The sequence below is a fragment of the Carassius gibelio genome, chromosome B5 (genome assembly GCF_023724105.1).
Source record: "Carassius gibelio isolate Cgi1373 ecotype wild population from Czech Republic chromosome B5, carGib1.2-hapl.c, whole genome shotgun sequence".
Lineage (NCBI taxonomy): Eukaryota > Metazoa > Chordata > Actinopteri > Cypriniformes > Cyprinidae > Carassius > Carassius gibelio.
The window spans coordinates 20,564,079-20,576,084 of record NC_068400.1 but is presented as its reverse complement, the minus strand read 5'-3'; the positions used below and the strand labels follow the sequence as shown (position 1 = coordinate 20,576,084).

Sequence of the window (12,006 nt, the reverse complement as noted above, 5' to 3'; positions counted from 1 at the left end):
AGCACAGTACATTAAGACCATTGTTTTGTATCATAAGTTTTCTGATTTATGATGAAATATATAAATCTAATCTAATAAATCTAATTAAATATGCACTAAATATTGCATAAATGTCCAGAACAAAAATCTAAAGATTGGATATAGCAAGAATTGTGTTGACATTGACTTAATGGGTTTTTTTTGGAGGGGATTTTGGATATATCGCTTTATCTCGTCATAAATCATAAAATCCACTCCATAAATCATAAAGTATTGTGTATTTTGGGTGTTTTCTTCCCACTTGTTTAAAAAACTACAAGTTGCAAAATAACTCAAAATCTCAAAATTGACCAGTGCCTGAAAAAAGGGGTTTTGCTTGTAGGGTTTGCATTTTTTATATAAGCTATAACACATTTATATAAAATATAGGCCTAAAGCAATAACACTAAACAGACGTTTAGTTATCATAAATTCCATATTTTTACATTTCTATAGATAAGTGCAGGCTATTAAGCATCAGTGTCTGTCAAATGTTTTTTGGGGATTGTTTAAGATCTCTGGGACCCCACAGATAAACACAGCCTCAACAGTAAATTGACTAAAATGTATGGGCTCAACCGATTGCCTGTGTGTGTGTGTGTGTGTGTGTGTGTGTGTGTGTGTGTGTGTGAGAGAGAGAGAGAGAGAGAGAGAGAGAGAGAGAGAGAGAGAGAGAGATGTGTTCCCTCGTTAGGCGGCGCAACTCCACGCTCACTTTTTCTCTGTCTGTAGCCTAGTAAGTGCTGCAGGAAGGGGGCAGGGTCGACGCTTTTCCTTTGCCTGTTTTACCATCACGATTTGCTGAATCACACAAACTGTTCCGCATTGTCAAAACTTTGTAGACAGATCGCAGTGGATTTCAGTCCGTGGACACACAGCGCGACATTCCCCCGCCGTCAGCTAGAGAAGGTGTCTGTCCCCTTCCGCACAACTCTTCATGGCGAAAACACCTTTCTTTTTCACTTCTGCCTTCTGTCACCTACAGGAGCGCCGCTCGCGAGCCACACGCGTTTAAAAGTTTGCCTTTCATTTGAATGTACAGGACTCATCTGAGAAATGAAGCTCAGCAGACAGTTCACAGTTTTTGGCAGTGCCATATTCTGTGTTGTGGTATTTTCATTGTACCTGATGTTGGATCACATAGATCATGGCAAAAACCCAAATGGAGAGAGAATTCAAAAGGTAGGTAATGTCTTACGCTTATCAATAATTGTGTTATATGGACAGTGTTGTCAGCAGATGTGTGTTTTCTGCTGGTCTGTGAACTTACAGGCTAATATTAACTTGATGCTGATGTGGTTGATAAAAGACAGTAGTTTGAATTTATAGTTTGCTTCCTTCCATGTTACATTATGCTGTTAAAACAATACAGTGACACAAAGATGGCTGTGAATAGTAGGCTAAGTCGTTTCCTGCATTTCCTGTTTCTCAAATAATTTGTCGTGTGTTTTTATTGAATAACTTATTTTGATACAGTTCTAAGCAATTAAGAAAGCGAATAAAAAGAAAGCCTGTTTGGCTCCGGACAGTGAACTGATCTCAAAGGTCATTAACCCGCGGTCCCCAGCGTTCAAAGGTCTGACTGTGATTGCATTCAAACATGCACATACTCCAATCAATACTGTATTTTTATGGTTGAAGTTAAAGTGTCATTACAAAAGGTGCAAACATTTATCCTCAGCAATACCTTGTTATAAGAACAACATCATGCACCTTAAGTAGCCAAAGGGGAAAGTTCACCCAAAAATGAACATTTTATGTTTATCTGCTTAACCCCAAGGCATCCAAGATGTAGGTGACTTTGTTTCTTCAGTAGAACACAAACAAAGATTTTTAACTCAAACCGTAGCAGTCTGCAATGGAAGTGAATGAGAATCACAGCTTCGAGAGTCCAAAAAACATATACAAACAAAACCAAATTAAAACCTGTGGCTTGTAACGATACATTGATGTGTAAAGATATGAAACAATAGGTCTGTGCGAGAAACTGAACAGTATTTATATAGTTTTTTTTTTTTTACCTCTGATTCACCGCAATGTCCGAACTGTCTTGCTTTACGGCAGATTGTAAGCAAGAGTTATAAGTGCATTACCTCCACCTATCTCTGAAATGAACCATTGACACTCTATCTACAATCTGAATTGAGAGTGTCAATGGTCCATTTGAGAGATAGGTGGCGGTAATGGACTTATAAGTCTTGCTTCCGATCTGCCGGAAAGCAAGAATTAGAAGAAGAAGAAGACGCCTCACGTGCCAGCTGTTGAGAACTCGCTCAGGACAATTCGGAGATTGCGGTGAATCAGGGGTAAAATGTGATATAAATACTATTCAGTTTCTTGCATTTACACATCAATGTATTGCAAGGAACTGCAGGGTTTAATTTTGTTTTGTTTGTGTATGTTTTTTTGACTCCCAAAACCGTGATTCCCATTCACTTCCATTATATGACTGACAGACTGCAATGGTTTGAGTTAAAAATCTTCGTTTGAGTGCAGAAACAAATTCATCTTGGATGCCCTGGGAATAAGCAGATAAACAAAATTTTTGTTTTTGGGTGAACTATCCCTTTAAGTAGTTCTTAAATTTGAGTCTGATTTGACTGAAAGGAAAAACGTTTTGTTGAGTATTCGTTATGTCAAACCCAAATCATGCGACTGTATTTTTTACGATTCATTAATTGAATCGACTCATAAGAGTCATTTGCTCATGAATTGGACTACACTGTTCGCGCTGTACGTTTGCTTTTGCATGCATATTGAGGTCACCTCAACAGAAAAAAAGAAATCTAGTTTTGGCATTATTTCATAGTGTTTTTATTCCGCCTCATTCTATTCAGACTGAGAACTAATAAAATCTCATTTGCTTTGCTGTGACACTGGAGAGTCAGTAGAAGCCGAGCTGAAAATGCGCAAACAACAAGCTTTGTTGCTTCTCAACTGGCAGTTCACTCGGTTTTGAGACAGACGTAATTCTTGTTCTGTTCCCTTACATTTTCCACTTAATACTGTTCAAATGTGCGATTAAAAACTGATTCAAATACACCATCATTACTCAAATGTAGCCTACTGTAAGTGATTTGTTTTCCAGTACAGCTTCCTGATGGTGTGGCCAGATCAGAGTCTGTTTTTAAATTCTGATGACTCCCTTACGACCAATTGTCTATTTTGATTTTTTTTTGTATTTTTCAGAAACAGAAACCTTTTATATCGGAAAACTGTCACATTTGTGATGTGTACAGAGGGTTAAGATTGACAGCCAAGAACCAGTGATGTTTAGTGAATTTAGGCTTACCCTAACAAGTCCTACAGGATTCACATGTGTCTCACATACACTTTTTATTTGAAATCCAGCAGACTTAACCTTAAACTTAACTTCTAACACTTAGCTCAACACTCTGGCAGCAGCAAATCTGACTCTCCTGAGAGTTTTACAAGGTTTAGCACTGATGTTCTTTGACATTGATGTACTATAATCTGGCGTGACAAATATTCAAGCACCTCTTTTGAATGACATTCGAGAGCCACAGTGGGAGAATTCAAAATTGTACATTTTAGTCTCTGCTATTTTCATAGACACTGTGCTTGTGTCTGATCTGTGGCCAGATGCTGCATTAAATTACTTTCGATGTTAAAGATATTTTCTAAAATTATATGTCTTGCAAACAAAGTCTGATATGTACTATATTCAGATTTGCTTAGTTCTGTAGTAATGCATTCAATCTGAGTTTTGTGCTGAAGGAGTATGTGATTTTTTTTTCCATTGTTAAGTGTTTCTCTGTTTTTCTGTACAGGGTCAGCTTGGTATTCTGCAGGACAAAATAGACCACTTAGAAAGACTACTTGCAGAGAACAATGAGATCATTGCCAACATCAGGGACTCTGTAATTAACCTGAGGGACACTGTGAAAGATGGGAAAATGTTTCCTGAAGGGAACATGAGTCAGGGGAACTGGGAATTGCTGCCCCCTGCTCCTGCGCTGCTCCCCATCCACTCAGAGGACTGCCAGTTTGCAGCACAGACCTACTCCAAGGCAGCGGATGGAGTACAGGTACAAAATAATGTGTACAAGTGTTAAGATTAGGTGGACCAATTGATTGTCAGGGCTAAATGATGATATTTATTTTGCTTTAGCCCAGTGATACAGATTTCAGTATTTGATATAAAATTATATATATATATATATATATATATATATATATATATATATATATATATATATATATATATAGATAGATAGATAGATAGATAGATAGATAGATAGATAGATAGATAGATAGATATACATATATGTTATGTTTGTGTGTTAAATATTCTACAAATAATTTTGTTTAATACAATCAATAATAACAAAAATATATAATAATATAAAAATTATATATAAATATATAATTAGACTTTAAATCAAATGCTGAATAAATATTCAAATTTATTAAAATAACCATAATTGCAATAATATGTCACAATATTACTGTTTTTACTGTTATATCAAATAAATGCAGCTTTGATGAACATAAGTGACTTTAAAAACTAAATTTAAACAGACCCCATACTTTTGGCTGTAGTAATATAAATAGTTTATATTTATATATTTCTAAAAGTTTTCTTTACAAAAAAAAGTTACAGCAATTTATAAAAAAAATTTTTTTTTTTGCAACAATACCTGGAAAGAATAAATAACAGTCTGTATGTTAAATTTGCATAGGCAAAAAGGGCTGTTCAATTCATCCAAATACAGTATTCATTTTGATTTCGACCTTCAGTGATTATGAAAATACATGAATCAAGATAAAACGATTATGTTGCCACATTCTGCTTTCCTTCCAGCGGTGTGGTTTCGCTCTTCACCATAAAAGCTCAATTTCACATGCAAATCAGTTAAATCATGTAACGTGACTTTTGCAAAATGAGAAGTGCTTGATTTATTAAAGTACATTTTTTATTTATTCATGTTTTTGAAAGCGCGAAAGAGAACTTGCGTTGCTCGTCAGGAGGATTTCCGTTATGTGCACAGAGATGGAACAGTACACGGACATATAAAGTCATCTTTTAGCTCAATGTGGCAAAATGCAACATTTTGTGATTATTCCCTTAATCCTTCATCAGTTATGTAATAAAGTAAATAGCTGAGAATGAAAATACATGTGTAACAGTAAATTGGAGCCGTGCAGCTCAAGTGACAGTGGGCTATTTTCCTGTTGCGACTGTGTGCTTAATATTAATCAAACAACAAAAGACAAAGAAAAAATCAAACACTGCTCTTGACTGAAGAACTTGTGTAGCTTTAATAAGAAACAAATGTAGTTTAATTCTTACAGTGAAGACTATGCTGTTTTATTTACATTAGGTTATTCAATTTCTGTAGTAGGCAGTGTTCCTGTAGCTCAATTGGTAGAGCATTGTGCTATCAAGCGCAAGGTAGGGGGTTCGATTCCCCGGGAACACACTGTAAGTCGCTTTGGATAAAACAGTCTGCTAAATGCATTAATTTAATTTCATTTAATTTAATTTAATTTCATTTCATTTCATTTAACTGAATACTGAAGACTTGCATTAAATAAAAACAACCTTAAAGCACAGTTTGTTTTATAGTATTTTTTTTCATTCTATTGTACCTGTCCTTTGCTTTTTTTATTACTGACAGTTTATTTATTTTCAATAATTTTCTATAATTTTTTTACTAATATTATTTGCCCTAGGATTCTGCTGTGGTATTGAGACTTTTGACATTTCGCTGGTCTTTAAAATACAGATTTCAACCTTATTTATAGATAATATATATTTTGATATATTGCTTTAAATAAATCCTTCATATAAAGTTTGGGATATGTGGCCCACTCATGATTGTGTAAAATAATCATGATTAAAATTTTGACCAAAATAAACGTGATTATGATTTTTGTCATAATCAAACAGCCCTATGTGATAGAACACATGCATTCAGAAGGCAGTTAATTAATTGTGGAAAAGGGAGTCGATATCCATTCATCCTCAAAACTAACATCTCAATATCATCATATTTTTGTAAGACGTACACAAGTAAACCACACTAGCATACTTTAACTGAAGGGTTCAAATATGTTCACATAACATGTGTTTAGTATGTTGTGATACTGTAATGAATCAGGAAGACATTCATCATTCCATAAGCATTTGGTTGGCATGCCAGAGAAAGTAAGGGAATAATAATTCATAGTCACCTTGAAACTATGTTTTGCTATTTTATAATGCACAATATACCTTTTTTAAAATATTTATTTAGTCCTGAACTATTTTACTGTAAACACAGATAGATCAATGCCAGCAAGACTTGTTTTCTGGAGACCCACTTGCTGTTCTGTGGAGGTTGAGAAATATTTCAGTGCCTGAATTGTGTCACGCTAGCAGACTAATTTTTGCATATATTTGCATGTGCGTTTGTCTATGGCTTGCCTTTTTCCTTAGCCCTTTTCTGCCTTTATTTGTTTCATACGGAGACGTGATGTAATATCAGCATCTACAGGTGCAAGTCTATGATTTGTATTTCTATCCACCCTGGAAATATTGGTGCTTTTCCACCCGTCACTTGAGAAAAAAATCCCTGCTGAATTACCTTCTGTTTTTTGACAAACACCAAGGGTTGTGTTGTGTTTGTCAATAATTCAGTCGAATTCCTGTCCAAATAAACAACTTTGAGTTTACATGCGGGAAATGCTTAAGAGAATATGATTTTTGCTTGTTTGTTTCAGAAAACCGCCAGCTGTAATGAGCTAGAACCACATTTTAGAAGTGCCATCTGGATTTAAATAAATGTAGCCACTACAAACAAATAATGGTTTTTGTCATCTTTTAAATTAATTGATATTTAAATGAGTTTTATCACAGAGAAGCCACGAAGATGCTCTTGTTATCATTAAACTAGTTGTCCGAGAATTTTCATACTTCTTCCTGTCTAGCATTTAAGTAATGCCACAAAATGATTTTCACTTTCAAAACCAATAAATATTTACGTACACATGTAGTATTATAAACTGACTTCTATACTTAGGCACCAAAATAGGAATTGAATAGAGGTGTGTCTATTATAGTCCAATAAAATGATGTTCTTTCCTGCTTTCTTCCAGATGCTGGATGTTTATGATTTACTCCGCTTTGATAACCCTGATGGTGGAGTATGGAAACAAGGCTTTGATATCTCTTATCAGGACAATGAATGGGACAATGAGCCACTCCAAGTCTTTGTTGTGCCCCATTCACATAATGACCCTGGTGAGTGCTAATGTTTGTTGGCCATTGTCTTGTGTTTGTAGTCAATGAGCATCACTGTTTATCAAGTAAACAGACAATTGTTTGTCTGATGTATGAACAAACATTTGTGATTAATGACTGAAATTTGATGACTCGCAGACCTAGATTAAATCCAGGGATGTACGTGAGTAATGTGAGTGGCACTTTACCACTGTGGGGTACGATTCAGCTCGGTACAGCTCAGTACAGTACGGTACTGCACGGCTCGACACGGATTGCGTTTCCACTGCAGTTCAGTACTGCTTTAGAGTAGGCGAGATTATACACGTCATTATTGTTGCGCCAGCTCTACTGCCGCGACTCATGACAAACTTTTTCAATCTGCGTCGCCCCATCAAGCTCTCGCTGGATCCGCTCCTCTGCTATCAACGAGAGGAACATCTGTACTTCCTCAACAGACAACAATATAAATATGATACAGAGATGGTGTGTGCTTTCAGACACAGTCACATGTTGATTATTATTATTATTATAAGTGGATTCAGTTTCTGTTAGAGTCATGTAAATAAAGCAGGCAGTATTTCGAATGGTTTAAAGATTCCTTCCTTCCGTTCTTTCAATCACTTTACGTATACGTCGACATTCCATGTCCATTATTGTGAAACCCGCGAGACACAACATCGCTGACAAATGACCTCACTGTCGACCGGCTTACATCACGTCCTAGTACATACTGTCGGTGGTAACGTAAACCTTAAAATGGTGCTGGGAAATAGTTGGCGCAAAATCATCCCAGTACTTTAGTTCTGTACATTTAGTTCTGGAACTAAAGCGGTGCAAAAAGCCTTATAATCATGTGGCCACTTGCACTTCTGACCATCTCCTTAGTTGGTTTTGGTGTTAGGACACATTTTGCGCCCTGTTTGATCATTTCTGGTCAGATCACCTGAGAGCGATATTAATACCAGGTGTAAACGGGGTCAGAGTTACATCAGGTCCTTTTCAGCTATCCTTGTGCTTATTGTGATAAAGTCGCCATGACAACAAAGTTCAAAGATACAATATAATGTTTAATATTTAAATGGTTATACTTTAAGAATTGTTTATTTTGTCCTTTTTAAAGTGCCTTACTAAACCTGTGAGTTTTAGCTTACAAGTAGTTAGGGATAGTAGAGATTACTTCCTAGGGTGATGTACAAGTGCTGTTTATAGCTGAACTTGAATTGAACTCTGAATATTTCTTTAAACCAGCTAACTGAATAGACTTGTCTATAGGGTATTTCTATATCTGTGATAGATGACAGTTGATGTACCTTTCCACAGTCATCTCACTCAGGGCAAAAGAACTAATAATTAAATAGCATTCTACAAAAACCGGAGGTTTATTACTTGACCCTTCCGTGTGAATTACCATGTGTGCACCTCATATTTTACATTACATATGAGAAGGGACAAAAAGGACATTATTTTCAGATTCACAGCAGTCAGTATTTTAACTCGCCAAAAATGAGTTTAATATGACAGATATTACCTGATGTTCTCTTACTTTTTGGTAGGATTTTGTTACTAGATTTTTATCTTTTTAATCTATGATTTATTTTTTTATAAATGCAAATAAATCTGAAATCATATCTATGCTGTCTGCATTTACAGGAAATGTTAAGCATTATTAAATATAAATATTTCAGGAAATATATGCTTCATCTATATGATGAACATTAAGTCTATTTTGTCATTTCAGTGTACTTTGATAGTTTTGTTGGGTAAAAATAAACATCGAAAGCATGCAGGAAGCCATTTTGCTATGTTACAGGGAATTTCCTTAAAACAGGAAATTACATAACAGAGAAGCCCATGGCAGGGTCACTTGATCCCGATTACATGTGATTTTTAGCAGGTTTTTTTCTGTGTTCAGCTTGATGCAGCACAATAAAAAAAAATAAGGGCTTACGAGACTCTTTAAGCTTAACTCTGTGTTAAAGATGCAATACACATGGCACAAGATGCTAAAAACGTAATAATTACTTAAAATAAATCAAAACTTTAAATGAAGGCTTACAATTCAGAGTATGTGCTCAAGTGTGACTAGACTGTTGATGGATAACCAGTGATCCAACATGAACCCATTTCAGTTATTTTAAGCAAACATTACCAGGTGAATTAACACGCACTCTTCTCACACACGTTTGTTGTTTGACTTCATTTGTGTGTGTGGTTACCTGATCTGTCCTGTTTTCTTTTTCTGTGTCAACATTTCTTTCACATGTCACTTTTGTTCCATTGTTATTTTTTGTCAAAATGTTGATTTAAAAAGGAAAACGAAAAGTGTGCATGAACAGAGCTACATTTAATTCATAATTAACTTTGAATTCACATTCATCATATGATGTAATTTACTGTTTTTTTATTAGTGTTTAGTTAGCTAGCAGCAAGTTAGTCCCCTCAGGATATACCACCGTTGACTTTTAGTTGGAAAACCGGTTCTTTGCAGGTCATGTTGTTGTTTTTTCCTGTTAAGTGACATAAACTGACGTTTTACGGTAAAGGATGTGTAGCAACTGTCAGTTATGGTCTGTTGCTTATGCTGTCACCTCAAATGTTTTTTGATGTTAGAATAATCCCATGCCAGTTTAATGTGTTTAGACAGCTGCCACTACATCTTTATACTTATTAGGTTTAGTTTTCTGAATGTTTGAGTTGCAATTATTAATATACACAAACTGTCATTTCATGTTTATTAACATTTCATGTGGGATTCAAATATATGTAATTATTATGAAAGTGGGAGTGTCTGTTTGCAGGGTGTAAGTTTGTTGACTGTTTATGTGTATAAATAGTAGAGGACTGTGGGAGTATTTGCGAAACCTCTTTTTGTTTGCAGTTTCATTTCACGCTAATTGAGGCGCAGAAATTACACACTTGAGGGCCTAAACATGCTCCAAACCTCATGAAACTGCACACGTGTCAAAACTAGTGAAATTGTACATCTGATATAGGTTTCAGAAGTGGGTGTGTCAAAATGGCTCAATAGCGCCACCTGTATACATTCAACAGAGTGCGCCTCAAGCTAGGTTTTACGAAAATCGGTAACGCACCAATACCTACAAAAAAGTATTTTGGTGCAAAATCCAAAACCCAACAGGAAGCCGGTTATTTTGAATTTCCTGTACAATGTTTGTGCAGTTTTTGCCATTTCAAGGTCTCATACTTTGACAAACTCCTCCTACAATTTTAATTGGGTCATCTTTATTTGTTTTCCAGTATTTGTTTTAGCAGTCATAGTACAAATATGAGTCTTTGCATTTCTTTGACATTTGTTAGTATTAGAAACCATTCTTTCTTTCTCACACAGTGGATGTATCCTCTGTGCCACTTGATATCCGTAATATCTTAAACAAGCATCTGTCATTCTTTTCAACTTCATCTGGAATATCCCCAAAAAATTTAATACAGAATGGCTAAGGAATACAGAGAGAAAAAATACTGTTAATAGCAGACCATATGACCTCCCAAAAACTATTAATCTTTGGACATTGCCAAAATACTGTCTATGTGCATGATGTGCCTTGTCTGGCACACTGTTTTTCCAACATGGGTGGGGTGCACCCGTGTTATACGTGTGATAAACAATCCTTTCAGGTTCTTCCAAAAGAACTCACGGCACATTTTTTAGCTTGTTGAGGTATGTATGCTAGTACATATTTTATTCCTTTTGTCCAGTGTCAAGGTGACGCCTTCTTCTTTTTCCTATTTTCATCTTGTATATTATGTTGAATGTCCTTTATAATTATTTATCACTTTATATAATAATTTGGATACTATCATTTTTGTAACTTTCTTGTACCCCTTTATAATAAATTGTATGAATTGATTAATCTGAGCTTTATCCATTATCTCTTTCAAGCATTGAAATAGGTCTTGGTTTACAAGGCCAAACTTGTCTTTGAAAGTTTGAAAGGCTTTCAGTATTGCCATCCTTTATATTTGTGCAAATGGAGGAAATTCCTTGATTAAACTTTTAAAACAAATCATTTAAACCTATCCATTGTCCCTGGTTAATATGGATTATGAGCCACCAAGTAAAGTAAAAAATTAAATAACTATTTCTAATTCACACAATCAAATGCCTTTTCTGGGTCCAGGCTTCCTAAAGTAATACACGAGTTTCACAATTTGAGTTAAATTACTGAAATAAACTTTTTCACAACATTTTAATTCATTGAGAAGCACCTGTACATTCAAAACTGATACAGTTCTAAAAGAATTACATAGGGCTTTATCCTTCTCCTTTTGAGACATAACTGGGATGTTTGCTTTTCTCCAAGAAGGGAAATAATCCAATTAATTGATGAGATAAAAATGGGTGAAATCTCTTGTCTAAATGTTTTGAACCACTTTGATGGTAAGCCATCATTACCAGGCCTTTTGTTATTTTATAAGATTACTTAAAGCTCTTTTAAATTCTTCCTGTGAAATTTTCTTTTAAGCGATTATTTAGTTTCTGTCCAACAGAAAGAATGTTGAGAGAATCTAAAAACATTTTAATCAATGCACCTGTTGTCTTTTGAGAATATAGACATTTATAATACAACTCAAATGCCACTTTAATCTTCTCCTCCTTATATATCTCATCCATCTTATTTTTAATAACTTTAATTTGCCTCAGAATCCGAGCATCCTGACTAATTGTGTTGTTTTGCTAGATGCTGTCATTTGTCTTCAAGATTCTTAAAAAGAAGTTATTTTACCTCCTGACTCTAAAG

General features: G+C 35.1%; 1 protein-coding gene across 1 annotated transcript in view; it reads left to right on the top strand.

Annotated features, from left to right (window-relative positions):
- Positions 1–727: 727 nt before the first annotated feature.
- Positions 728–12,006, top strand: part of LOC127958588 (alpha-mannosidase 2) — a 51,577-nt gene continuing 40,298 nt past the window's right edge. The window contains exons 1-3 of the mRNA XM_052557479.1: positions 728–1,200; positions 3,810–4,067; positions 7,120–7,264. Of these exons, the coding sequence (XP_052413439.1) occupies positions 1,075–1,200; positions 3,810–4,067; positions 7,120–7,264 (529 nt within the window). The 5' untranslated portion in view covers positions 728–1,074. The remainder of the gene's footprint in view (positions 1,201–3,809; positions 4,068–7,119; positions 7,265–12,006) is intronic.